Source organism: Trichinella spiralis, assembly GCF_000181795.1.
Source record: "Trichinella spiralis strain ISS 195 chromosome Unknown Scfld4, whole genome shotgun sequence".
NCBI classification, from domain to species: domain Eukaryota; kingdom Metazoa; phylum Nematoda; class Enoplea; order Trichinellida; family Trichinellidae; genus Trichinella; species Trichinella spiralis.
In genome coordinates, this window is record NW_003526943.1 from 3015505 (window position 1) to 3043344 (window position 27840).

Below are 27840 nucleotides of genomic sequence, written 5' to 3' on the forward strand. Positions count from 1 at the left end.
AAGAAAAAATATTAGTTTAATACTTTTAATTTTTTAATGAACAAGCCTAATTATAATGTATAAGCTTATCTGTCAAATGCATAATGAGGTGTATGCGAACAGTGGGCTTGTTTTCTGTTTTGACTGATGACTTCTTCGACGTCCGCTCTAACACGTGTTAGTTTTAGTCGCAAGATGTCGGATAATTGCGGCTTACTTCAAAATTTGCTTTTAATTCTATTCATTGCTGAAAATCCAATTTTGCACAAGTAGGAAGTAGTAAAAGGAAGCAGCACTTTTAATGCGGCGGTGGAAAAAGTTGGATATGTGTTTTAAACTAATAGTCAAAACTGTATTATGTTTTACGATCAAAACTGACTTTAAAAGAAGAATGTTCAGGCAAATCGATTAATTCTCAGTCTGCTTTTGTGGATATGCCGGTACGAACAACATCTGCGTGCTGTGAGAAACCGGACAGAAATAGTGATTCTGAAGTTTAATTGTTCACCCAACAATTTTCGATAAACAAAACTCCTAACAAAAACGAAGACTACTCTCGTACTTTAATATTTTACGCAACCCACACTTCAAGAACCACTGATATAATTAATTATACACAAAAATGTAACCGCAAAAAAATTCTTTTTAAAGCTTATAATTTTGAAATGCTAGTCAGCCTTTAATTTTATTTAAGGCTACTCCTAATATATAGAGAACAAAAATAGTAAAGCTTTGAATATCAGGAAACTGACAATTAAAAAGAACCCAAAATTCGACAAATAGGACGTATTACAACGACAGCCAGTGAAATTAAAAAAATATGTATACGTATTTTCCCATGATATATATTTACATTGCACTCACATGCAAACCTGCATGTGCATTTGTATTGTTGTGATATGTCAATTTTGTAGTGGTCTGTGTCGTGGATGACGACGATCAGAGACAAAGTTAAGAGAGAAAAGGAGAGAAAGAGAGCGATAGCGTGCGTAGCTATCGTATCCGGATCAATGATGATGGAATGATAACAAATTCAAATATCGGGTATAGTGTATGTCAGGGCACTCAGGTACATGCTGTACTGTAGCCTCTATGGTCTGCATTTTTGATAATGTTAAAAAAAATTTTAATTTCAAAATTGCTAGTTAGCATAATGAATAGTTAAATTAACAAAAAATATTCACATTCAAGATAAATGCATGAATATGCATAGCTGGTTTAATTGATGCTTTCATCAACGATTATTTTTATATTTGATTTTTAAAATAACTTTTTTTGATATTTGTCAAATATTTTGCAAAAATTATTGAATATCATCGTAAAGCTTATCGTAGGAACAAAAATCTTTGATTTTTTCCACAGTTTCATGAACTGGCAACTGCATTATGCACGCATTTGCAAAAACGTACGAATATTTCATCGCATAGGGATTCTGTAAATTGATTTTAAAAATTTCCAACTTTTTAATGCAATTCATTTCACAACTTACTTTTCCAAATTTGAAGCAATACTTTGTAAATGCATTTATTAATTTTTCATGACATTCCAAATCTTTCAGCTCAACATCCATTCTCTGCATCATGTCATTTGTATTTACCATTCCATTTGCCATTACTTCTGACAAATGTTTTATAAAATTATCCAAAAAAGCTCTTTTCTGAAATAAAAATACGCATATGAAAAATTATAATTTTTAAAAATAGATTACCATTTTCAGCATATTATATTCATTTATTGCATTCGACTTCGTTTGATTATTTTTTGGGTGGGAAGTTAACTTCTGAACCTGACGTCTCAATATTTCCAACGGAACATCCAAACTTGGAACAACATCCGTCAAGCCACCGCTCTTAATATTTGCACTATTTGCGTTGATTTCCACATTTCCAAAATACCGCGCCATTTTTGTCCATTGAACTGATAAATCACCGTAAAGTTGTACATGACTAGTAGTAACCAAAGATTGCACGGCGTTAAACTCTTGTTTCACATATATTTCCTTAATATTATTCTAAAATATTAAATTATGGGACAAAAAATGCAAATAGTATGACTCATTTATCTTACTCCATCAGCATATTCCATCCAAGCCACAGAGAATGCATCGCCCAAGAATGTATCAACTGTTTCATCATAATAGCACGCATAAGAGCTTTCTTCATGATTCGCAGCCGTCATGGCAAGTACTTAAAATGCTTTAATTTACGAAAAAGAATATATATATATATTTATTTAGTTAAAAATAATAAACGAGAGCATTTGGTTCATATTTAAAATTGAATTTTTTTTATTTGAAAATTTCTTACTCTTTGTATTGTTGGATAAAATATTTCGAAACATGGACCCAGCATAGCAAGCTTCAATGTGCAAAAGCATCTGAAAATTTGAATACAATTTCATTTCATGTAAAAAAGAAGAGTGAACATTTATTTAAAAAAATAATTACATTTCTGAACATTTTTCGTTGATGCATTTTTTCCAAAGTTTTGTTCAGCTGAGATGCGTGCAAATAATTCTAAAAAATAATTTTCAGTTTAATTTTTGAAAAATTGCATCATTTTACCGCATCATCAGGAAAAGCAAGTATGTAATCAGAGCCATGATCGACGAAATTCACAAACACATAATCATTTGGACCACTGACAATTAAAACAAAAAAACAAGCATTCAAGTTTAATAAAATTTTTATTATTGAGAATCTTTTAATTTTTTTAAAATTCAGAATTAAAAATTCAAAAGTGAATATCATACATGTATTTAAATTAAAAAATTTTCCATTTTAATAATAACTACCTTTTCAACACTCTTCCAGTTCCTATACCTATCATTTCATCTTCTTCACCAAGTAAGACGTTAATAAAATTTTCAGGTGTTACATCCTACAACATGATACTTAAAAAATAAAAAAGTCAAATTGTTTGCATTTTGCATAAGTTACGTCTTCTTTGTAATCAATTTTTATTCCACTACAAACTTCAGGACCTTGAATATGATTGAATACCTTTCCTTGTAGAGGGTTGCTAAAATGGAAGTTTAAAATTTTAATACGCTCCAAGCAGCAGAATGCTTGAAAAATTACTATTCATTTTTTGCAATGTCGTCATACGACATGACAATGATGTGCTTTTCTGGAACACCATGTTCAAGTAAAACTTTGTAAGCGTGGCAAATGTCAGCCTTTAATAAATAATGCATGTTATAAAGTTGGAACTTTTACAGTAGTATTAAAAAGTACCTGATGTCGGTAATTGTACCAACCATTCGAGCCGGACACCAAAACTGCCCAGATGTTATCATTTGCATAGACTGTTTGAAAAGTGATGATTAGTTTGAACAAGAACAGCGATTTGAAAATTTCCATTTTACTCAAGTTTGCATGGAATGCTGACGTGAAGTTTCGCAGAAAAATGTTTTCCTACAAAATAAAACACAGTGAAATGCCAGTTCATCAGTTATGGTTTCTTATGTTTCCCAGATTGGGATTATTTGTTATCTAAGACAAATAATTTTTGTTGCCAAAATAAAGAAGCATCAGTTTGTTGGGGAATTATTTGGCCCACGCTTGAATTTTAGTTGACGTCGATATTTGTTTAAAATTCTTATCTGAAGCTATTTCAAACAGAGATAGTGAAATGGAAATTCTCTGAACGCAAAAGTTGAATGTGAATTTTGAGTGGAATTTGAAAATAAAATTCAACCAGAGCAAAATCAAAATTTGAAATTTTACTTATTATTAATAATGTTATTAACATGTAGCATATATTTTTGTTTTCAAATATTACAAAATATATGTTGCATATAAGTAAAAACATTAAAAAACAAAAATAATGTTCCCAATTCATTGCTATTTTAGGTGAAATTAACAATATGTTTTTAACTTTAAACAAATATTTTTCATTTTGTTTAATTTTTTAAAATAACTCATTCAGTAATTGTACTTTAAACAAAGGATGACTTTAAAATTTTATCCCTCATTGAATGAAATGGAAAACTTTAAATTTCAACCATTTACTTTATTGCAAGTTAGCCGTCAAGTTGGTCAGTTTAGCTGAATTCAAAATCCCAGTTTTCTGCCTTCTCACACAGAACACCGCAACCTTCGTAGAATTTAGTAAGTAAACATTCATTTTATGATTGCAGTAATTTGTTCATTTATTATAATTCATATAATCCTTTCAATTACTCTGCATATTTCCCAACTTTGGTAAGTGCACATAAGCACATGGAAATTCTTGCCGAATTCCATGTGCACTTAACCAAGTTCGACTGTATAATAAATATACTTTAGTGCTATTAGGTGCATTTTTAAATATTTTTTGCATTATTATATTTAACATATTGATATTGAACATTTCAATTTTTGTATATAAAACGTATCTTATTTTAATTGTAAAATGAATTTAAAAGATCAATTTTCTTAACAGGAATCATGAAACAACCGTTGTCTAAGGAATGCGTGATGAAGCTGTTTAGCATTGTTGTGCTACTTGTTTTAATTTTCAAAGTTGATGCAATTAGTTATACTTGTCCATTTGAAACATTTCCTGACGGAATAAAAGGAGGCAAAACTTCAAGCGACAAATGCATCAGCATTGTAACACATGAATACGTTAAAAAGTACTATGGTGCAAAAGGAAATTCAACAGAGACTGGTGCGTTAGCTTGTCAGCATTTATTCAAAAATGGTGCTCAAATGGTATTCAGAAATGAATCTGATTTGATTTACAATCGCTATGTAAAAATGCTTGAGGATGAATATTTTCTTGTTCACGCTGGCATGGAACAAATGGAAACATCCCACTATTACACTAAAAACCTCTATTCTCCTAAACTTGGCTATACTATATTGTTTTATTGCTATGATTATAAAATGCGCAAATTTGAACCTAAAGATTTTTTCATGCTTACCAGATGCTATACTTACAAACACGTAGCCATGAAAGGATATGTATACGATGGCATGCGACATCCTTGGTTAGATGTTTGTCACATTCATTCACCTGATTGTAATGATGCGGATAAAGGTTTCTTTCCGAAATGTAGATGCTTACAATTTAGAAAACAGCCAATATTGAAGTATGAGAAGTTGTTTGCATGTCAAATTGAAGGGTGCACCTATTATGCATGCATGCATGACGCATATAGGAACTGTGAAGAAGATCGTGTAAGAAACTGCTCTATTGTTCCAGGAAAAAAAGAGTGTAGAGAATATACGTATATTTTACATTCTCATCAAGAGAAACCTTTTGGAAAGCCTTGCCGGAAAAGGGATTATGGAAACACCTGCAAATGTCCATGTTCTAATCGTCCTTGGTCATCCTGGAGTCAAAGTAGTCACACGTGTGGAAAAGGATACAGGCAAAAATCAAAACCTCGAGTACTGTATGAGAATGAAAATGTTAACTGTAATCAACAACCAGAAAAATGTTGCATTAAAACAGAATCAATTCAACTTAGTGATTGCCTTGAAAAATTTGTCCATTCTGGACTATCATTGGAAAAAGGATCTTTCATATGCATGCAAAATGGTGGTGTACCTATACAAACAGACGAAGGATATATTTGCAAATGCGAAGATCCCTTAAAACATGGATATATGTGTGAATATGGTATGTTTTTAATAATATGTTTTCCAAAAAAAGTGTTCATCAGTTAATTATTGTTTTTAATTTAACAGAACATGATATCTGCCAAAAGTACCAAGGAATTTGTCAAAATGGTGGAACATGTAAAGGAAAAGGAAGATCTTACTATTGTATCTGCCCTAGTAATTTCGAAGGAAAAAATTGTACTAAATGTACGGTTTTATATTGCGTAATTCTTTATTCCAATATATTCATTTTATTTCATTTTTATTATAGGTTATTTTATTTTGTTTGTACTGTTTTTTCATAGATTGATAATACATTTAATATTTCATAAATTTTTTTTAAGCTGTAAAAGGCTGCGCGCATGAAAATATGTGTCAAAATGGAGGTACTTGTGTAGAGAATGAAAATGGATTATCTTGCAATTGCCGTTACCCTTATACGGGCGAATTCTGTGAAACAAGTATGTATACAAAATAGTTGCAAATTCACTAAAACACTACTGTGTAAATATATTAGATAAAGTGTTTTATTTCAAAAATACGATATCTATAGATGATATTTTTTTAAACACAAAATGATAATCTTTAGGAATGCTTGTTTGTCCTCCACGGCTGTGTAAAAATGGAGGGACTTGTACAGCTTTTCAAGAACTGCAAGGGTTCCTATGTACTTGCGCAGAACGTTATACAGGAAAATTTTGTGAAACATGTAAAAAATATGTTATATATAATATACTGAATTCGATCATATCTAATTTTATTTAGTGATAATGGATGGAGAACCTCCTGAAAATTTGATGAATATGATTGGTCTTGGCATTGTAGGGGCATTGGTGTTGATCGCAATTGTAATTTATGTTGTGCATAGAATTAAGGAAAGAGAACGAGTAATGCTTTTTATTTATATTTTGAACTATTTACTGATTAATAGCGGAGGGGAAACCTTGGAAACTTTTGGAATTTACCACTTCTATCTGCTGCTTTTGCACAGTAATAGATGTTGAATTAAACTTTTTCTCTTCTAAATGTGAATGTTAAGAAATGTAATTTAAGTTGAAATTTGCATACATTTTTACAGAAAATTTTGCAATATTGTATACTTGAAATATTGCAGTCAGTTCATTTGTTTTCACTGCTTTTATTATCCGTGTAAGATATTATGTGATCCGTTTTTAGCTAAAGAAATGTAAGAAATTGCTAAAAAAGAAAGAAGCGAGAGAGTTGGCACGAAAGAAGAAAGAAGCAAAAGAGAAGGCACTGAAACAAAAGAAAGAAGCTAAACTGAAGGCACTGAAACAAAAGAAAGAAGCTAAACTGAAGGCACTCAAAGAGAAAGAAGCTAAACGGAAGGCACTCAAAGAGAAAGAAGCTAAACAGAAGGCACTCAAAGAGAAAGAAGCTAAAGCGAAAGTAATATTTTATTAAAATTTAGCTTAAAAATGAAGATCATAATATGGTGCAACATTTTAATAGGCGGATAAAGCGAAAAGAGAAAAGTCAAAAGAGAAATCCAAAGAAAAATCTAAAGATAAAGACAAAGGAAAGTCCAAAGAGAAATCCAAAGAAAAAGACAAAGGAAAAGACAAAGGCAAGTCCAAAGAAAAAGATAAAGGAAAAGATAGAAGAAAATCGAAAGAAAAAGACACAGGAAGTGATAAAGACAAGTCCAAAGAAAAATCCAAAGAAAAAGACAAAGAAAAATCGAAAGAAAAAGACACAGAAAGTTATAAAGACCAGTCCAAAGAAAAATCGAAAGAAAAAGACACAGGAAGTTATAAAGACCAGTCCAATGAGAAATCCAAAGAAAATGATAAAGGAAAGTCAAAAGATAAATCCAAGGAGAAGTCAAAAGATGAATCCAAAGAAAACCCCAAAGAAGAGTCTAACAAAGAATCCAAAGAGAAACCGAAAGGGAAAACCAAGGAAGATAAACCAAATAAACCTAAACCTGCATCGAAATCTAATGTAAATTCGAAAGCAGGAAAATAAATTGCGAAAATTATGTTCATTAAAAAAAATTTATTTCTGAATTATTTTGATCAATTTATTATCATTTTACTATGACTTTTTTCGGTTATGTTGATGAAATTTGTATGAATGTGCGTGTAAATTTAATCTATTTGTTAAAAATTGAAATAAAACCTAAAAGAAATGTTTATGATGCAAAAAATTACAAAAAATTTTTTTAATAATGAATTTTTGTTCCTCTATTTATTAAGCCAGTTAGTTAGTTAGTTATAAAATACAAAATGAATATTTCAACCAATTAAAAAAATATGTGCTTGAAAATCTACTGTTTACTGTAATTCTTTTTATTTTGAATCAGTAGTAGCCTATTTGAAAAGCACTCACTAATGTGGTATATGCGTGTAATGTTTGTTTATTTTGTTCGCGCAGTGTTCGATTGATTGATTGCGTATGTTGAGCAAGGGAATATTTTTTTCACGAATTTCAAGGTAAAATGTGCTACGATACGGTTGTGTGGAATTAATTTGCAACGGATGAGGCGCGGAAATTCAGCCAATGTGGTGAATTCAACTCGGGGAACTTTTCAATTGAAAAAGAGAACTTTTCACAATTTCCGACCGTATTATTGGAGAAGGCGTCACTTCAAGCAGCAGTCGTCCGTAAACATTCCGTAAGTTTTATTCGGTTGCTAATGCAATAATGATCAACGCAATGAATGAAATGCCAAGTGTGACAGCTTTTTGATGTTTGCAGTTTGAATGGACATTTGTCGTTGCCTTCGACGACGAACGCTGTTGACGAACAACAGGCGGATGAAATTTCCACCACGTTGTTGTACGCAGTCTCGGTGGAGAAATCGGAAACGTACTGTTCACAGTATCCAGCTTGGTTGTTATACTTTCCGTGGGCCAAGTTCGAGCAGAATTCTGAACTGCACGTTTTGGTGAATGCGTGCAGCAGAGTTCTGGAACAGAGTGACCGATTTTGTTACAGTTTGAACGACGTGCTTCGTAGTCGACGTTTTATGATCGACTTCAGTAAGTTCTCCTCGGCCCTGACGGCAGAGCACCGAACGCTGATCAGCAGCACTTGGACTGATCACCAAGCGGACAGTCTGATCTGCGCCATCGGCCTGGCCATGCATACAGCGGTTGTCGACCGCCTGCGATCTCGGCTTTGTGAAAAGCTTGCCGATCGAGCAGAACAATTGTTGCACGGTGACGCGGTTCAATTTGTCCAAATGGTGCCGAAAATCAACGCTCGATTGTACAATTTGGAAAAATTAACAAACATCCGACAACTGGACGTAAGACGTAGAGTAGTATTATGCTTGGTGGCATTTGTTGAGCGACTTTTCGTTTAATGAGAAATTGAATATCTCGTTATTTGTACAGTTCACAGACTGCGGTCGCCTGGTTTCAGTGGTGGGTGTGGTGATCAAAGCGGCCAGTGTTGAACCGAAATGCACTGCCTGTGGATTTCAATGCCAGAGCTGTGGCTTCCGGTTCCAGGCGCTGCTGGTCGACGGTCTATTCTCCACGCCGACTCGTTGTCCATCTGTGTCCGGTGAATGTCGTGGACGTGTTTTCGAACCAGTGGTCGATACTGTCGAAACTCTCACCGAAACTGTCGACTGTCAACTGATACGTCTGCAGGAGCTGCTGCCACCGGGCGGAAATAGTGCAACCGGTACCGCTAGTCTGATTCCAAAGACAATCGACTGCGAGCTTACCGACGATTTAGTTTCCACATGTTCTCCTGGATCTGTTATCACTTTAACCGGTATATTAAAAATCTGTCTGGTTTTCTGTCATCAGTTTATTGTGCTGTTCATTGTGATACGATATTCAGGTGTGGTGAGAGTAAGAAAAAACGAAGAAGCCCGGCGTCGTGGTCAGTGCCAGTATTTTTTATACTTGCACGCGAATTCGGTAATACAGAAGGAAGATCTGTTCGGCGTCGCCGCGGCGTCCATCTCGTTCAGTAGCAGTGAAGCTCGTCTGGCGGCTATGAGCGCCGTTGGGGAACTGATGGGCGACAGAAATTTGTTCTCCCGCCTGGTCGCTTCACTGTGTCCAACGATATACGGTCATGAAGCGGTCAAAGCGGGCCTGGTGTTGGCACTGTTCGGCGGAGCTACACCGAGCCAGCAGCATTCGACTACCAGGTCGAACATTCACGCCCTTCTGGTCGGCGATCCTGGTTTGGGTGAGAAGAGGCGGCGGGGGAGGGGGGGGAAGGGATCGAGCACAATATTTCGCGTTCAACTTTAATTTAAAAACTGTTTCAGGAAAAACCCATCTGCTGCAAGCTTGTGCCGATCTGAGCAGTCGTGGAGTGTACGTGTGCGCCAGTACGACAACTGCCGCGGGTTTGACAGTCACGTTGGGTAGGGGCGTGGACGGTGACGCGACGGTCGAAGCGGGCGCGTTGGTGCTGGCCAACGACGGCTGCTGTTGCATTGACGAATTCGACAAGCTCCACTCGCACCAGCAGTGCTTGCTCGAGGCGATGGAACAGCAAGAGTTGAGCGTTTGCAAAGCCGGCGCCAGGTGCCAGTTTTCGGCCCGGGTGTCGGTGGTGGCGGCCTGCAACCCGGCCAAGGGTCACTACGAACCCCGGCTCAGTTTGACTGCCAACGTGAACGTCGGTCCGGCGTTGCTTTCGCGGTTCGATTTGATCTTCCTGCTCGTCGACAAGCCCGACCAACAAGCCGACCGTCGTCTCAGCGAGCATGTGCTGGCGATTCGACGTCCCCACTCGGCCCGACTGACCGATCGACTGGCGGCGCCGGATCCGATCGGGGCGGTGCCGGCGCCCCTGTTTCGACAGTACGTCGCGTTCGCCAGACAAACCGTACCGGCACCGAAGCTTTCCCGTGCCGCTTGTCGATTGCTGTTGGCCTTCTTCCGTCGTCAGTTCGACCAAACGGTCCACGTTCGGACCCCAGTCGGAGTCAGGCAGATGGAATCGTTGATACGCCTGACTCAGGCCAGGGCGAAATGCCAACTCCGATCCGAAGCCACCGAACAAGACGCGGCCGACGTGTTGGAAATTGTCGGCCACTGTCCACTACTATTCGCGGGCACAGATCGCCAGTCTGGGAACGCTGAACTGGAGAACAAGGCCGGCTCGGAACAGCGCCTATCGTTCGCTGGACGCTTTTTGCAAGCGTTGAAGCGCAAAGCTGCCCAGACCCCGGGTTCGAAAGGTCCATTCACTCGGGCCGAACTGAAAGCTATTGCCAGCGAGGTGAACAACAATTCAACAACACCGACCAGTCAGTCTTTCGATCAACTGATCGACAAGCTCAACAACGCTGGTCTGCTGTTGCTCGAAAAGCCAAACTGCTTCAAGCTGCAGCTCGATGGGATCGACTGAAATCAAATGTGCATAAATAAATAATTTTTTTTTCAACGAAATACAATAATTACTCGTGCATCCCGAAGTACACTGTGAGTGATTTGAAACGATAATTTAGGTAATTTTTTTCCACTTCAATAACAGTACCCGGTTCAGCTAAGTGTATGATCTGGAAAAGAAAACAAATCATCTTTCTGCTTTACACATACATATATATATGTACCTGCAAAATACTGGAATTTCTTGGCAAAAAGTAAACAATCCTCGGAGAAATTTGCAATGCTCTTTTGAAAATGTTCTTGCCGTTCAGACGGTTCATTCTCTTCACATCGTAAACATCATGATTCAAATATTCAGGTCCACCCCAGGGTGGACTCAAGAAGACAAAATCTGCGCTGAGATTTTTGTAAATTTTCATAAAATCCGCACACAAAAATTCAATCGAATCTTGAACACCGTAAATGGCGGCGTTGTGTTTGGCTAATTTGATTTTCTCCGGATCAATGTCGACAGCTGTGACTGGAAAAATGGTAATGATGAAAAAAACATACGGTGAAAATACGTAAAAACGACAAAGCTTTCTTTTCACCTTTCAGGCCAGCCAGACTGAAGTGAATAGCATTGCTTCCAGCTCCGCAGAATGCGTCGACAACTGATGCAAATTTGCAACGTTTGGCTATGTGTTTCGCTATTTTCTCCGGAGTGACCGAGTACCAAGATTCTAATGTAAAAATATTTAAAAGCGACAATTTAAAATGAAAATCCCCACTTCGTCCGTTCAACTTACCTCTGTCCAAAGCAATTCCTCTGTCGAACAGTGAAAACAGATCATGGCGCCGACGCCAGTATTTTCGTAGAAATTTATCCTTCTTCGCGTTGTATACACGCAGAGGTTTATCCACACACATGCCACTGTCCATTTTTTTGAAATTTCAAACGGTCAGCAAGCAATAAAAAAACATCAACTGAACTGACAATTAATTAATTAATTATTAATCAAATTCGAATAAAAAAATGTAAAGTAGTGTCTTTTTCCACGTTAAAAACAACTTTTCAACAACTACTAAAATATCTCAACATGCTGTTGGCACCAAGTCGAACGTTATTTTCTACACAGCATCTGAAAGTTCAACAATACATGCCGTATTAAATCAAGTAAATTACAGTAAGTTTTATGACAATTAGGCTTAAATTAACGCAATCTTTCCGAAAAGAAACCTTTGTTGGAACAATGATATACAGTTAATATTATTATTAAAAATACAAATATAATTAATTTAGTTATGGACTTTATAAACTTTATTTTAATTATCTGTACGGTCATTTTATCAACAGAAGCTACTAACCAATTGCTATATATTTCAGTGTTTTATTTTGTCACAAAAATAATAACATGTACAATTTAAACGTTTCTTCCACCATGATGGTGTAAAATATCTCTTCACACATGCATGCTACGCTTAGCTTAATTGATATAACATTCTCATTCAAGATTTGTTTCTTGTTGCTTTCTTATACGAACAGAGAGTTATTTCTTCCAAATAGAAAAATAATGTGAAATGGCCATGTGAAAATATTTTTCAAATTGAATCAAAATACTATCAAATTTATTCACCACAACCGACGACCGTAGAAGAAAAATACAACCGCACACGACGATAGATAGACAGTCAGACAGACAGCATTGACACTGGCAAAGCGAATGAACAAATTAATGCTTCTTTATTCATGTTCTTCAACAATGGAACAATTGATAGTGAAATGAATGCAACTGTTGATGAAACAAATTTTCAGTAGTAGAATTTAATTTTTCGTTAAATTTCAACATATACATAAAAGATGTCCACAAATAATTTCTAAAAGGCTTTTCTCTGTTTGCGAAATATTAAAAATAACAATCTGAAAAAAGCGAAACAATACAACTGAAATTTATTTAAATATGTTCTATTCAGTACGACAGAAAATATATATGATGAACAAATAGAAAAAAACAGATAGATATGGATAGAAAGAAAATAGATGTATAATAATTTCAAACCCAAGCAGTCCATCCTTCGTACATCAACGCCAGATTATCCAAGTTAGTGGCATCAGAAATTAACGCATCAACCTGAAATTATATTTGCAAATTTATTTCAAAAAACAATTTTCACCATTTATTCCAAACCATATAAGCCACACACTGAATATATATATATATGTACCTGATCTGCAATGCTGAGTGGAATTTCCGAATTCGAATTTCGACCTTCTAACTTTGCACGCACGCATTTCCAAGCATTCAACGCCAACGCATTCAGCTTTCCACTGCGACTTTTCACATCCAAAATCAAATTCGGACCTTGAAACCACAAACATACATACATAATTATAATAATATCTCTCAGACAAGCATTTCATCAACCGTTAAAAGAATAGAAAAGCAAGAAAAATATTTATTGAAATAAAAAATATACTCACTTTTTGATTGATTTCCAACGGTGAATTTCAATATCAAATAATTCAATCGACAAACCCTCGCTTATATAGAAAAAAAAATATTCAAACGTTTAAAAACAACAACAGTCGTCACATTATTGATACCTTTTGAATGTGAATTTGCTGCTTCCGGATCGACAAAATCAATCAGAACGTCGAAAATTCTAAAATTAAGAAAAAACACAATTCAACCAACAGTGGAAAAATAAACAACAGAAACAAACAAAAATATACGTGTTGGTCAAATAGGCGGCCCTTTTGAAAGCCACTTTTGTCGCTTCGATCCAAGTGGAAAAATCCCACGTATCCGGCAGTGATGTTATATCCGTGCGCAGAACATCACTGAACGCCAACGTGTGCAACTTTTGAAGGTGAAGGAAAAAATTTGCAAGCTTCGCTTCTATTTCGTCTCCACTCTGTAAAATGGAAAACATACTTTACTTGTATGCATAAAGTGTGCATAGAGGAATGTGAAAAAAAAGAAGAAAAACTAATAAGCATATAATTGGCATAAAGTGAAAATTTCATACAAACGCCAAATGTTTCATGTAAGCCCGTGCCTCGGCGGTGAATTTTCTGTGTTCGTTTAACAACAAGCGCACAGATTCAGTAATCGCATGAAAGTTAGTCTAAAAATGAATAATCAAATATATTACAGATTATAATAGAACAAAGTACCTTTTTCACGAAAAATTCGTCCTGCACTTTGGTGAGTGCTTGATTAGCTTCTGAATGGCGTTTTTCAAAATCGGCTGAAATCGACAAAAGCCACTTTTCGGTAACATGTTCCTCTTGCGAAGGCTATAAACGACGTCAATTATCACCATGTTATTATGAGAAAGTTTGCAAATGACAAAGAATAAAAAAGCAAACCGACCTTCAATTTGGCCAACTCAATTTCAGCTGGATCCATTCCTGCTGCAATCGACATGTATCTCTTCAACTGTTTCAAGTACCTCGAATCGAAAAGAATACAGATTACAATATGAATTGCATATAGATTTGCAAAGCAAAAGAGAAAAGAAGAAAAACTGTTTGTTCCTTCTTACAATTTTACATTTTCTACCATTGCATTGTCGAATTTGACGAGCTGTTCAGAATCCAATTTCAACGACTCATAGTTGTACAACGAATCGGTGATTAGTATAAACCGATCGCACAATTCAACGGCAATCTACAAGTAAAAGCAACATGACGTGTCAAAAAGTAGGGAAAAAAACCAAAAAGAAAAAAAACAGTATACATTAAATTGGCCAAGATCGCTTTCTTTGGCTCTTTCAAATTCTTCCAATTTCGACGACCAAGTCGCATTCGCACCCGCAGCCCAAGTTAAACGCGATATCGTATCTTTGGCAGCGGTGGACAATTCTTCACGACTTTCTTTCAATTCATTGACAATATTGCGCAATTGATCCAAGTGCTTTTTATAAATAATTAAGTAATTAAGAAAAAAAAATAATGATAAAAAAAATCGACCAACTTCATTCAAACCAATCAACACAGTGGAACAAGTGGGTTCGACGACCAGTGGTGACGACAGTGGGTCGACGACGGCTCGTTTCAACACGGTTTCATGATGCCAAGCATAGCTGCGCACAAGTCCATTCAACGGTACCAAAGCATTTTTCAACACTTCGCAAGCGTCTTTAGTCAATCTGAAATTTTACAATAGCAATTTTTCCAAGTCAATCCAACCCACTTGTGGCTTACTCGATTTGCACAGTTTGGACGAAATTTCGAATATCCGTTTGATATTGTTGAACCATCGGATGCGCATCAGAAACTGGTACATCATTTGGTGTAGAAAGTCGAAAATTGTTCACCGAATCCATTACATTGTTCAACAAAGCCGACGGTAAACTGTTCAGCTTAAATTGAAGTAAAAATTGGTAAGGTTTTCAAACAAACAAACAAACAAACAATTTTTTACCAGAAGCTTTTTCCAAAGCATCGTGCCAACAGCGTCGGGCAAGTCGACGAACACGGCCGACACTGAAGCCGACTGATCCCCTTCGGCGTAGGAAACAGCCACAGAAGCGCATCGATACATGGTATAGTTGTAGATGAAATCCAACACGGTCGACCAGCGGTAATCGACCGTGGGCAAGGGTAAATTGCCACCTCTACCACCACCTTGGGGCAAACAGTCGAGCAACAATTTCAGGTGGTCTTTGATTGTCATGAACGAATCCAAACAGTGTCGAAATACAGTCATCGCTTCGTCGCCAACTCGATGGGAAAAGATCGGCTTGCGAACACGCAACTCGTCATTGATGCGTTGCAACTGATCGAGAAGGTGGTGAGAGTCGAAATTGTCGGCTTCCAACCATTCCATTCCAACTGGCAATTGCTCGTCGGCCAGGGTCTGCCAGGCTTTGTCCATCGACAACGTGGAAGCGGTGGCGCAGGCGTCGACAACGCCCATAAGCCAACTGCTGAGCTCGGCGTGGTTGTCGACCGTCATTCTGTACATGGTCGGCACCAGAGAGGTGGAAATTTGTTCCACCAACGAAACGCAACACTGAAACAGACGTTGGCCGGCGTCGAGACGTTGCAAAATCGACTGGTTGGAAAATTTTTCAAAAGCCGGCAAAACTAGCAATTGTCGAACACTTTGCAAATATTTCAACACGGTCAAATAGATGTCCATCCAGCCGAAACTGACCATTCCATGGGCCTGTTGTTCACCACTTTTACCCTGATCATCGGCTTTCGTGCAACAATTTCCTTCTTCCAACCGACTCATCTCGTTCGCAACACTGGCCAACCAGTTGACCAGTGCCGTTTCCGAAGAAGCAATCTGAACAAACGCGAGCATGAGAATTTAAATTTAAAAATTTTCACAAAAACATACAAACACTGGACCCATGTCGGCGGTGTTGGCGAAAATTTTCTTCAAATCACCCGCCCGGATAATCGGCATCTTTTCACCGTTGTCCAGTACAGTTTGGAACATTCGAACCGTCCGACAGGCATTTGCATAAAACTGCTCCGGCGAAGTTCGACCACCACGCTGCTGCTGCTGCTGCTGACCAATCTGTTCGAGCAGACGTTCGGTTTGCTGGACGTTGGCTTCGAGCCCACCACCACCACCACCACTGTCGCACGAACATTTCGACACGCTTTCCAACAGTTCGAGCCAAACGTGGAGCCGGTGCTTTTTCCGGTCGACGGCCGGCACCAGAATCTGGGCCGACCTGTAAGCGTCGACCAAATCCAACAGACTGTTGCACAATTCGCGCAAAGCGCCGAACGACGGAACGATCTTGCTTTCCAAATTTTTATACTGCATGTTACAATTAAAAAAAAACAAATGCAAACACAGAAAATATTCCATTTTTTTCTTCAAAAATTTAAATTTTTACCGGTTGAATTTTCTGCGTCTGACCGGTGGCTCGTAGAAATTCCATCGCCAATTCGATAAAACACTGCGGAGGTTCGGAAAATGCGTCGTCGACTTTTTGACGAAAACCATGCAAATTGTTCAACTGTGAAATGCTATTCTGAAATTCACATTGATTAAGCAAACAAATAAATAAGAAAAAACCATCAATTAACCGAATAGGTGACATTCAACTCTTGATTCTTTTTCAATTTGCTCATCAATTCAGCGTAACTTGTAATCACTTCCTCATAAACACCAGTAAAATCTTGATTGCTTGAACAACGAGAAATAAAATATATAAATTATTTTTTCAAAAAAATTACATGTATATTAGCATTTTAAAAAATGGTGTACTTTTCTAAAAATTTGTAAAGAGAATGATCCGGATTTTCGGTTGCTTGGGATATCAGTTTCAGTACAGCTTCGTACGTGGAGCAACGTTGGCGAGTGTTGGCAATGGAATTGCAAATGATTTCCATTTGATCCAACATTTCGCTACTCGTTTTGAACGTTTCATTGAATGAATTTCTAAAAATATGAATAAAATAAAATAAAATAAAATAAAATAAAATAAAATGAAGTAATAATTCATCCGTCGAACTGCTAACCGATTTTCAATCCACAAAGCTTTGCATTCTTCGTAACGGTAGAGAAAGAATCGCTTGTTCCAATCACGACTTTGTTCCACATATTTTCTCAATCTACGACAGGCAAGAATTATTCAAAGAGAAAATTGAAACAAAATTACGCACTTCATGTCGCCTTGGATTGTGGATAAAATGCTGTGCACGACGAGACCGTTTGGGCCGATACCGTAAGTTTTTCTCCAATCAATCAGCGGATCGTGGACGAACGTTTCAAGCAAAGTTACAAATGTATTCTTGTGTTCACGAAGCAAACTGAGCACATTTTCACAGGAAATCCGAAATTCACCCTAATCAAGAGAGAGCAATATTAAAAGTAAGAAAAAAAATGTTTTTATTTTTTTCCATTTTCAATATCCAACCTCAACACCGCTTATGCCAAGCGCATTCACTATATTTTGAGTGAGACGAAACGGCACCGTCTCCGGAACTCGCAACAATTTCCCCTTTTCAAAGCAAACGTTGTAATCAATGTTCACTACCTGCAATGAAATTTGAAAAAACGAACAATTATATGATGATAAAGTTGAAATGGATAAAAGATTATCATAAATGAGCACTTCGCCAGTTTCCAAATTGACCAACAGATTGTCCAAATGACGATCGCCCAAGCCGATTACATAACCAATTATAGCCACCACGGCCATGGATCGAGCGAAATTCACTTGCGCTTTCCACCAACTTTCTGACGTCACGTGCTTTAGCCAAAATGCACTGTTGCGACGAAGGTGAATGGAAAATGAAAAAAAAATACATCAGATAAGATAAAATATTCTATTGAAATTTAATAAATAATAAAAAAAAGTATAATAGTAATTTAAATGTTTTGTTACTCGGACAAAATTGTACGGGGTGTTTCTTCGATGAGTCGATCTAGCACTTTGCGCAAAATGGGCAAAGGACACTTGCTTCTATTTCGCATATGTTTCACCGGCTTAACAAACAAAATGATAAACATGAAAACAATTTTCTGCATATAAATAGATCATTTGCAAATTATTTATTACCAATCCTTCATTCGACAGCAATGTACGCAATTTTTCGTAAAACAACTCGCTCGGTCTGGTCACATTTTTGCCTCCCTTAAAATCAGCAAAATCATTATTGAAGAAAAAAAAATCAATGTGTTTTGTCCATTTTGCATCATTACCTGCCTGAGTTGCCATTTTCTGTACAAAAGAAACAGGGGGACAAAATTGTCGACCCACTGGATCAAGCCGGCACGTTGCCCCAGCGGGGTGACCGCATAACTTCGGGCATGGTAAACCGCCTCGCCCAGTGATCTGGAAAAAAAATAATAATTTTTTATATAAAAATATGAAAATGAAATTTGAAAAATAATTACTTCTTCGACGATTGGAATAATATGTTGGAAAAGTTCAAAAATTGCGAAACACGTTCGTCCAAGTGCAAATCTTCTGCCCCTTTCAGCAAATAGCGATATCTGCGCGAGAAGAAGAATAAAGCAGAGATTATGAAAAGAAAAATTAAAATACACTAACTACTACTACTGATCCAAAAATAAAATATTTATTTCACTCACTTCACACCGTTGGAACCGACAAAGCTGAATTTTTTCGGCTTTGTTTTCGTGGGCAAAATTTTCACCTCCGCACATACGCTTTTGATCATCACTGGCTGGTCGTTTTCAAACACGCCAGGTATTGGAATCATCGTATCTTTCATTTCCGCCAACTTTGGACTGATCTCTTCCATTTTCAACAGCCAACTTTTATTTTTCGTCTGTTCGGCCAAATCCGCATGAAGCTGCACAAAATGGAGAACAAATAAATAAATAAACCAAACAATATAATAATAATAATAATCTATTATTGTACTTGACAAAATTGATCCCATATTTTGTTCAAATCGATGCAATTTTCATCTTCAACTTGTTCGACAATTTTCCCAATTCGTGGTGAAAATGTTTCGGCAAATATTTTTTCACTTTTCGTCTGCGGTAATTTGGATGTCACTTCGTGCAAGTCGACCAAAATTTGAAACAACTGTCGAAGATTGTCAAGAAATAAAAAATCAACTCGAACATCAACAATGGCAACAACAAAAAATTAATATATATACCATTTTTTTCATCAACAATGTTTTTCCCCGTTTCAATTGTTCTTTCCGTTCGTCGGATATTGGCAATTGTTGTTCTTGATTTTGATAAAAATCTCTCAAACGTCTCGTCACTTCCGGTCGCATGCTTGTCAACAAGCTGTACCACACCTCTTCGTGTAGCAGAATGATCCGCTTCAATTCGGCAACAAATTCAGTCGTATCGCGAACCATCTGCGGATGCAATTCTGACAAACAGTCCAAAATACGCTTGCAACAATTTTGTCGAAATTGACTTTCTGAAAAAAAAATAAGGATGCTTTTATTCGAGAGAAGAAAAATTAATTTTAATAATACAAATTTTACCAATCAATTCATTCCGATAATCATTTTCTTCTTCTTCTTCTTCTTCTTCCTCCGATTCGTTGAACGAAACTTCGGCAGAAGAGTTCAATTTCGAATCCATTTCTTCAGCATAAAAATCTGCAAACATCCATCATCACTCATAATAATAATAATAAATACAATTGAAATTTATTATTTATACACATGTGTGGATTTTTTTTCAACAAAAATTGTACCTGCTGGACGATAGTGTTTACCGTCACCGCTGAGACCAGCTAACGCTGGATAGATGACCATGGCAGGAAATTCGACGGCCATCGAACAAAGCACGTCGGCGAACAGTGTTCTCACGCCAGCATTTCTATGACCGAGATGGGCGAACAGTTGCGGAATTACAGCTTGAAACACAAATCGATAAATTGAATGAGAAAAGAAAAAATCCCAAAAAAAAGAACCCATACGTTTCCAACATCCGACATCGACGCTGGAAAAACCATCATGAAGACAATCTTTCAAATCTGTATAATGAGAAGTGACCAGTCGGATGATTTGAATGGTCGCGTCGACAGTGATGAAATCATCCTTAATTAAATTCAGTTGATTACAACTGTTTCGTACGCCCACACACACAAAGATATATACATATGCAGAACATACCGGATAATTGTTGCGCAAGATGACGAAATACGATTCGCACAGCGTGTTGTACAAATTGAACAGATGACCGTGTCGTGCTTCCCACCATTCGTGCAATTTTTCCAAAGCAAAACTGCTAGTGCACACTTTCCTCACATCCGGACAAATGACATTCCACGTGAGCTGGAACAAAAAAAGGTCCACATTGAAAAAGTCGAAAGCACAATCATCATCATCATTCATTCGCTAACAGATCCAACTTTACCTGATTCTGTTCCGAACGGACAGTCTCCAACAACAGCAACACGTTATCCAAATTAACTTTTGATTTCTAAGAAAAAAAACCAAACAATAATCAATGGAAAAAATACTATTTTCATTGAATAATAAATGAATAATTTTACAGCCGAAAGCAAAGATGTGATGAACTGCTTCTCTTTGGAAGAGAGACGAAAAGCGTGAAAACCCCTTGAAAAAATAAAATCAGAATCAGAAAAAAAACACCATAAAGTGCAATAAAGTGTATTTTACTCTTTTTCTTCGACCAAACTGAAAATGATCGAATTCAACCAACCCACGTAGTGGTGGTGAGCTTTGACTGAAGTTCGACAAAACTGCACCGCCAATGACAACGCCACACCGTCGGCAATGTTGTCGTTCAAATCGAATTCCGTTTCTGAAAAAAATTATGCAAAATATCGACCGAACAGGAGAAACAAAATAAAGAAAAGCCAAGCTCTTACGCAGTTGCTGCAATCTGGATTGGAACAAAGCTTGAAAAGCAATTTCAGCGTCGTCGTTGTTAGGTGGCGGCAAATGACGTTTACCGAATTGCACATCGCCCAACCAACTGGCCAACACCACCAACCCCTTGGCCAGAGGGATGTTGTCGTCGTCGTAGTCGTCATCGTCGTCGCAGTCGTCGACGCCATCGACGTCGGCGGTGGTTGGGGTCGACTTGGTGGAACCATCAGCGGAAGGGATGTTGGCCCAGACGGCCACGGCGACGGCTTGGGTGAGAAATTTCAACGCGCTGTCGACACGCTGGTCGCACCCCGCCCCTCGGCCCTGTTCCCAGAGCAGCTTGGCGACTTCGACCGCGCAGTCGAGCGCTTGGCTGTACCTGGCTATCAACACCAGCAGAAAGCTGCACAATTCGGCGGTGCTGTTGCAGCCGAAATGACGACGCCAAATTCGCAAGCACAAATTCAAATTGCCCGTCTTGCGGGCTCGTTTCGCAAAGCTGGTGCAAAAATCCGACAAGCATACTTCTGAAATATTGCAGAAAAAAACAAATAGAAATGTAAAATTATCAAATCGCCCTCTTTTCACCTCGTCCGCAAGGCAACACGTTGGTCATGCAGAAAAAACTGTACATCACAGTCAGCTGATCAATTCGCAATTGACTCGTGTCGACCGGACCCAAAATCCAATTCTGCAAAATTAAAACCAAAAAAAGTACAAATTTCAATTTTTTGTTCATTTCTGTATATTTTTTCTGGGTTTCACCTGCCAACGGCATGCATTTTCCAAAACTTTACTAATATCCAAACGTATCTCATAATCTTTGCAAAGTGACAACGGTTTCATGTAAGTGCTGCACAAAAATCGTCGCGTTTCCAAATCTTGTTGCAAAATATGCAATTTTCTAAAATTCAATAAAATAAAATATTCAATAAGCAGAAACAAACAAAAAAATTTAATGTCATTCATCATTTTACTGTTCCATGCCGTCGCTGCCGAGTTCATTGTTTTCCATGATGTTCAGAAAAGTGCAGTCGACGTAGCAGAGAAAATTACGGTAATCGGTCGGTCGTTTTTTCACCAACTGCTGCTGATCAACATCCCCATCACCACCATCAATTTTTGCTTCACGCTTTTCCAAATTGGCCGCCAAATTTGCCATGCGTTCAATGTAGTCGACCAACGGTTGCCACTTGTAAACCGGCACACCGCAACTCTGCTTACCACGCTTCAACCAAGTTGCCGCCATCGACCAATCTCCCAATTTCACGAAACAATCCACAATCTGATTGAAGCAACAAAGAGAAAATGGTGGTACATATATTAATAAATTCAATCATATTTTTTCCATTCACATACTTCTTCATAACAGTACTTGATCTGGACGGACAAAACGTCCACAACATCCGGATTGCTATTATTACCACTTTCAACTGACATCACCCAGTCGGTTAACATGCTGGCCGTGATTTCATATCTGAATTTAAAAAAAATGAACAACAACACTACATATAACAAAAAATATGCTTCATTTAAAAAAAAAATATTCTACTACACTCACTGTTCGGATGCTTTGTGAGAGCAGATTTTGATCAGCTGATCGTCAATTTTTAATTTATTTTCAATCCAATGACTGAAACCAATCACCGACGGGGCCGCTTGAAGCATCACGTAAGCGTCGACCACGTTCAACAAAAATGAATATATACCCCAGGGTGGAGTCTAGTGAAGAGAAGAGAAAAAAACGTTCCAAAAAAAAGGAACAAAAGAACGACAATCAAAAATCTTTCCTTACTTCGTCCAAAATTGGATCCGAAGACGACAATCTGGAAATCCACATCAAAACGGTCTCATATTCGCCTTGTCTGGAGGCCAATCCGACAATTGAAGGTCGAATTTTTCGAAAATACGCATCAAAGCTGTTCCAGTTGATGCGATAGAAGGAACCAAGACCCTGAAAATATATACAGAAAAAAAAGAAATAGCAAAAAATTTTGTTGTTTTCTTTCATCAAACACTACATGAGCCTGTGGATCGATGTTCGTGTAACATCTGTACATCATCTTGTATAATATTTCGACGAAATAAAGTAAAAAATTGCACTGCACTGAGTGCAAGCGCTCAGCGGACAATTGATCGGCCAGCTGGGTCCTATCTGAACTAGACGCTACACGGGTCACTGAGCCCAGTGCAACTATAAATTTAAAGTTACAAAAATATATATATATACATTAGGAAAATCAATGCCTCACTTTCGATAAGATGCAATATACTTGACGATTTTGGACCGTAAATGGTCTTCAGTCGATTTTCAATGCAACAGTTGGCCAACATTGTCAACGCCATCATCCACACTGAACCAGGATATTCATTTATCTGCAATGCAAATATATTTTTATATATATTTGTTTTTTTTCAAGTGAAGAAACAAAAGAACTACTAAAACTCCACCACTCCCCTCTTCAATCCCCCACTTTGAATTTCAAATAAATAACAAAAATAGAAGAAAATCAATGCTAACCAAAACTTCCACTTCCGTTCTTGTTGAACAATACTGAATCATAAACTTTGCAGTATCAGTGAAATATTTCAAATGGTATATCCTACAAAAAATAAATAAATCAGTTTAATTTAATTATTTCGAAATAAACTATTCCATTACGTAAGCTCCGAAGCATCGATGTTCAGAAGGACAAAATCCATCAAAGTGGCAAACAGATGAGAACTAGCCGGCTGTTGGTCGTTTGAACTCAGCTGAGCGTTGTTTGCCATTTTAAGCATTATTGCACGTTCATCTGGGTCGCTATACATACATACATACATATATACATATTATCATTTCACAATAGAAACACTAAAACAGCAACGATAATTGTACTTACTTGTAAGAAAATTCTGGTAAAATATCTTGAAGGCCTCTCGACACACATTCATCGCACGAATAACACGATGCAAGCAGAATAGTTGCATATAATCTAAACCATTCATTTACAAAAAGTGTTACTACAATTCACAACAACAATATTATACTTCTTAATATTACAGTAAAAGATCAAACTTTGATAACTATATATTTTTTCATTCATAAATATATATACAAATAAAAGGAAAAAAAAGATATTTTCTCACTTCTCGCGCACAATTTTCGGATAACTGAACCGAGAATAAAATATCTGAACCAGCATACTAAGGAACTCATCTTTACATTTGATTATATCACCTTAATATACATAATAATATTAATGATGAATAATCAGAAAAAAATAAAAATTACAATGGAACGTCACCGCTGCCCAAGCCAATTCAACCAAATCTGCACTGTACGCAGATTTAAAATCATCATCCTTTATTACGACAGAAAAAATACAATCTATCCATTCGTAAAGCAGTTTACTAGAACGAAAAAACATGCTTTTATTTTATTACGAATTAATGATAATAATAATTTACCGAACTGCTACGCTGATTCCATCGTTCATTAACAATTGTTTGATCATTTCCACATAATCATGAAAATTATAAGTGCCTTGTTTTCTCAACATGCACAATATTTCCTCACTGGAAAAGTGACGATACCTGCAACAATTGAACACCTCTTTCAAATTGCACAATCAATTATTGTTCATAAAATAATACTTTTATAAGTTTAATTTTATTACATTATTTTCTATACAAAAATTAATAACCAAAACTTACGACGTGCAATATATACGAAGCAGCATCAACAGTGCATAATGAACACTTGGAAAAAACACTGTCAACCACTTGGAAGACAACAGAGAATTGCCAGTCAGAATTGAATATATATCAGGTACATTAGCAATAGAAATCTGAAAAAAAACAGTAAGACACATAATTTTTATTAACTGTTTAATATTGCACATTTGAAATTTATTCAATACACACCCATCTGAAAGCTTCGTTTCTGCACACAAGCATCAGCAAGCTCGCGTTGAAGTGGAGAATAAATTTCAGTTCTGACAGTTGAACATCTGGTTCCAGTTGACCATTCCAAATGTTGTCGAATTCAATTTTCAACGGCTGCTGATCCAAGCCTTCAACTTCACCTCTACAAGCTAACATCTCCAAACTGACGACCAGTTCACCAACAATCATCCTATTGAAAATGGACACCACCCGATGTAATTTTGTGTTGCCTTCAAAAACAATACAATCATTTAACCCACCTGTACGACATGATGCTGCATAAATCGCCTTTCAACAGCAAAAGCGAACGGTAAATTTCCATTGTCAAACGTACAATCTTAAAATATGAAAATACAAGACATAAGCATAATTCAATAATTCAGATCAGAAAGAAAAAACTAATTTACCGCAGCTTCTTGATGAAAACGCAACTTAGGCAAAATACCATTGGGACCAATTAACGCACTTATATGGACAGCAGAAAGACATCGATCTTTATGAACAACAATCTTAGAAGAAAAATCACAATTATTATTATTATTATTATTGGTATTGCTGTTGTCACTACATTTTCAATTTACATTCATAAAAAAAAATTAACATACCTGTTTAATTAAGTCGAGGATAGTTTCAATATCAGGATAAAGCAGTGTCAAATTTGGGTCTAAAAGCAAAAAACCCAACTCCACGATCGATTTCAAAAAAATACTCTTATCCCCTGCCGGTAACAATTCATGAAGCTGGGCTATCGAACGTGTAGCTATAAATCATTAAAACAATAATCAGCACACAGCATTACTACGCATAAAAATTATGCTAATAACATTTATTTATATCAATAGCATACTAATGATATTATTATTATTATTAATCTGATATCAATTTTAAGACAATGTACAATAAATTCAAATAAAGTATGATGAAAATACCCAAATCTGCAATCGCAGAACGACGACCTTCCGATGAATGCAACATCAGTACTGCAATGCTGGTTAACATAGGTACCATCTACAATAATTGATACACATAAACATATATATATATATATATGAATCATTACTGGACAACTATAAATTATACATACAATGTCTAAAAACTGCAAAAACTCTGTGTGCTGATTCCACTGTCTTTCTTCAGTTGAAAAAATAGAAATCATACTATTAAACAGTCTGAAACAATAATATTCGATGACTGAACAGTAAAAAAACCAGTGTAACTTACGAAACTGATCTCCAAATTCTCCTTGAATATTTGCACCGTTCATTAGAGTTCAAGCCATTTTTAAATCGCTAACAAAGAGATAAAAAAATGTATTTGAACAAAAGCATTACAATAATTACAATTTCAAAATAAATACAAGTACCTCTGCATCATCTTGTGCCACTTTTATCAGTGCCAACAAAATGTTTGTACCTCTCTGGAAATCTTCCGGAAAATACAAATGCAAAACTTTACGACCAACGCGAATCAGTCGATCCGACTGTTTTTTCTTATCAGCTCGAGGCTGTAAAACCACCAATAGACGTAGCAGAATTTGAAAAAAATCCTACAAATAAATAAATAACTTAAAAATAAATTCACTATAAAATGAAAACAAACTCACATCTGGCATACCGACTATTGGTATCAACAAACCAAAGCAGCGCAAAAAAATTTCCAAAAATAATTCCAAAGTGTTCGGATAATAAAAACCCATGCACTGCATTTTGAACAAAGAAGCTAACAACTGAAATATGAAAAATTAAAATTCAAAAAACAAAGCCCATTCACACGTCCCAAACATACATAAAGCGAATCAGCGAAACATAAAATAACTCTCGAAGTAGTCATCAGCTAAAAAAGAATTTCGTTACTTTGTCATGTAAATTTCACCATAAAAACGCACCTCAGAAACAATTTTCAGCAACATAGCCTGTTTGCACTCGAAACGAAGATCATAAATTCGGTCAACAAGATATTTAAACAACCTAAATTTAAAAGAAATTTAATCAAAAACGAAGACATGTTTTGCCGCCTTTCGAGTTGTCAGTAAAAATGACAGTACTTTACGATTTCACCTCCTGCTGCATTCATCGTCAAAGGTAACAGTAAACTTTGAATGCAGCGCAAAAATTCTTCATTAAATCTAAAGTAAAACTTTATTTTCTCTGGAATGAAAAAAGCTAAAAAATAGAAAACCTTGAAACATTAAAAAATTTTTCAAACCCAACAGCGACATCAATAATCGAAATGGAAGTCTAAAATATAACCAACTGCACAACGAAAGCATGTTTTAAAACGAAAAACCTGAACATGTCCATCAGAATTCGCTTGCGATTCAAAAAGTGTTTTAAATTGTTCACATGCTTGCACCAATTCCTTCACATCCCCATCAGTGGCATAAAGTATTGTACGAATTTTAGACCACAATGTTGAAAGATCGACTGCTTCTGTCATGCTGTCAGCGTTACCTTCAACAGGATGTTACAACATTATGAGATATTAAAAAAATTAAAACAGCTTTCTAAAACAAAAAACACTAAGCCACAATGAACTCGAATCACTGTACATAATGAAAAGCAAGTTACGTAGCATGGATACGGTATAAAAAATACTGCTTTGATACTTAACAAGTAAAATAATAATTTTTTTAACAAAAAAGGCAGAAAATATGAAGTAAATTTTAATGCTCTTACTAAATTCAAAAATATTGTCCATTTCTCTTTGAAAATTAACACTCAAAA

At 36.5% G+C, this 27840-nt stretch overlaps 4 protein-coding genes across 4 annotated transcripts; 1 reads left to right on the forward strand and 3 right to left on the reverse strand.

Moving 5' to 3' along the window:
- Window positions 1–1282: 1282 nt before the first annotated feature.
- Window positions 1283–3276, reverse strand: Tsp_00775 (legumain). The gene is made up of 11 exons (XM_003376513.1): window positions 3215–3276; window positions 3028–3156; window positions 2918–2999; window positions 2773–2858; window positions 2543–2618; window positions 2426–2494; window positions 2286–2355; window positions 2047–2165; window positions 1688–1978; window positions 1469–1636; window positions 1283–1411 (listed from the first exon to the last, which is right to left on the reverse strand). The coding sequence occupies exons 1-11, from the start codon at window positions 3274–3276 to the stop codon at window positions 1283–1285; spliced, it is 1281 nt and encodes a 426-aa protein (XP_003376561.1).
- Window positions 3277–4408: 1132 nt separating this feature from the next.
- On the forward strand, window positions 4409–10918 carry Tsp_00774 (DNA replication licensing factor MCM8). Its single transcript, XM_003376514.1, has 9 exons — window positions 4409–5588; window positions 5657–5746; window positions 5914–6030; window positions 6159–6278; window positions 6335–6559; window positions 6684–6718; window positions 8274–8843; window positions 8932–9745; window positions 9828–10918. Exons 1-9 carry the CDS (start codon window positions 4409–4411, stop codon window positions 10916–10918), a joined length of 4242 nt encoding a protein of 1413 aa, XP_003376562.1.
- Tsp_00773 (trimethylguanosine synthase-like protein) lies at window positions 10802–11820 on the reverse strand. Its single transcript, XM_003376515.1, has 5 exons — window positions 11688–11820; window positions 11463–11621; window positions 11124–11419; window positions 11048–11069; window positions 10802–10914 (listed from the first exon to the last, which is right to left on the reverse strand). Exons 1-5 carry the CDS (start codon window positions 11818–11820, stop codon window positions 10802–10804), a joined length of 723 nt encoding a protein of 240 aa, XP_003376563.1.
- Window positions 11821–12932: 1112 nt separating this feature from the next.
- On the reverse strand, window positions 12933–27553 carry Tsp_00772 (putative FATC domain protein). Its single transcript, XM_003376516.1, has 38 exons — window positions 27404–27553; window positions 26721–26843; window positions 26481–26621; window positions 26339–26406; window positions 26202–26286; window positions 26047–26125; window positions 25097–25377; window positions 24887–25020; window positions 24641–24748; window positions 24465–24583; window positions 24073–24193; window positions 23712–23793; window positions 23443–23566; window positions 23212–23384; window positions 22986–23144; window positions 22752–22912; window positions 22550–22667; window positions 22168–22475; window positions 21956–22094; window positions 21779–21881; window positions 21570–21717; window positions 20978–21122; window positions 20047–20629; window positions 19490–19764; window positions 19028–19174; window positions 17770–17889; window positions 16744–16881; window positions 16233–16664; window positions 15309–16178; window positions 15089–15246; window positions 14976–15033; window positions 14428–14552; window positions 14256–14334; window positions 14057–14179; window positions 13613–13794; window positions 13484–13542; window positions 13105–13241; window positions 12933–13010 (listed from the first exon to the last, which is right to left on the reverse strand). Exons 1-38 carry the CDS (start codon window positions 27551–27553, stop codon window positions 12933–12935), a joined length of 6633 nt encoding a protein of 2210 aa, XP_003376564.1.
- Window positions 27554–27840: the final 287 nt, after the last annotated feature.

What these genes read in the sequence shown, in the direction of transcription:
- Tsp_00775 (XM_003376513.1), bottom strand. Translation starts at nt 3,276, where the DNA reads ATGATAACATCTGGGCAGTTTTGGTGTCCGGCTCGAATGGTTGGTACA. An exon ending in GGATGGAATATGCTGATGGA is followed by an intron (nt 1,979 to 2,046) that starts GTAAGATAAATG and finishes AATAATATTAAG; the next exon opens with GAAATATATGTGAAACAAGA. An exon ending in AATATAATATGCTGAAAATG is followed by an intron (nt 1,637 to 1,687) that starts GTAATCTATTTT and finishes TTTTTATTTCAG; the next exon opens with AAAAGAGCTTTTTTGGATAA.
- Tsp_00774 (XM_003376514.1), top strand. Translation starts at nt 4,409, where the DNA reads ATGAAACAACCGTTGTCTAAGGAATGCGTGATGAAGCTGTTTAGCATT. An exon ending in GGGCGAATTCTGTGAAACAA is followed by an intron (nt 6,031 to 6,158) that starts GTATGTATACAA and finishes GATAATCTTTAG; the next exon opens with GAATGCTTGTTTGTCCTCCA. An exon ending in CTATCTGCTGCTTTTGCACA is followed by an intron (nt 6,560 to 6,683) that starts GTAATAGATGTT and finishes GAAATATTGCAG; the next exon opens with TCAGTTCATTTGTTTTCACT.
- Tsp_00773 (XM_003376515.1), bottom strand. Translation starts at nt 11,820, where the DNA reads ATGGACAGTGGCATGTGTGTGGATAAACCTCTGCGTGTATACAACGCG. An exon ending in AGGAATTGCTTTGGACAGAG is followed by an intron (nt 11,622 to 11,687) that starts GTAAGTTGAACG and finishes TTTTTACATTAG; the next exon opens with AATCTTGGTACTCGGTCACT. An exon ending in GAAATTCCAGTATTTTGCAG is followed by an intron (nt 11,070 to 11,123) that starts GTACATATATAT and finishes TTTCTTTTCCAG; the next exon opens with ATCATACACTTAGCTGAACC.
- Tsp_00772 (XM_003376516.1), bottom strand. Translation starts at nt 27,553, where the DNA reads ATGACAGAAGCAGTCGATCTTTCAACATTGTGGTCTAAAATTCGTACA. An exon ending in TTACCAGAATTTTCTTACAA is followed by an intron (nt 23,794 to 24,072) that starts GTAAGTACAATT and finishes TATTTTTTGTAG; the next exon opens with GATATACCATTTGAAATATT. An exon ending in GAACGGAAGTGGAAGTTTTG is followed by an intron (nt 23,567 to 23,711) that starts GTTAGCATTGAT and finishes TTTGCATTGCAG; the next exon opens with ATAAATGAATATCCTGGTTC.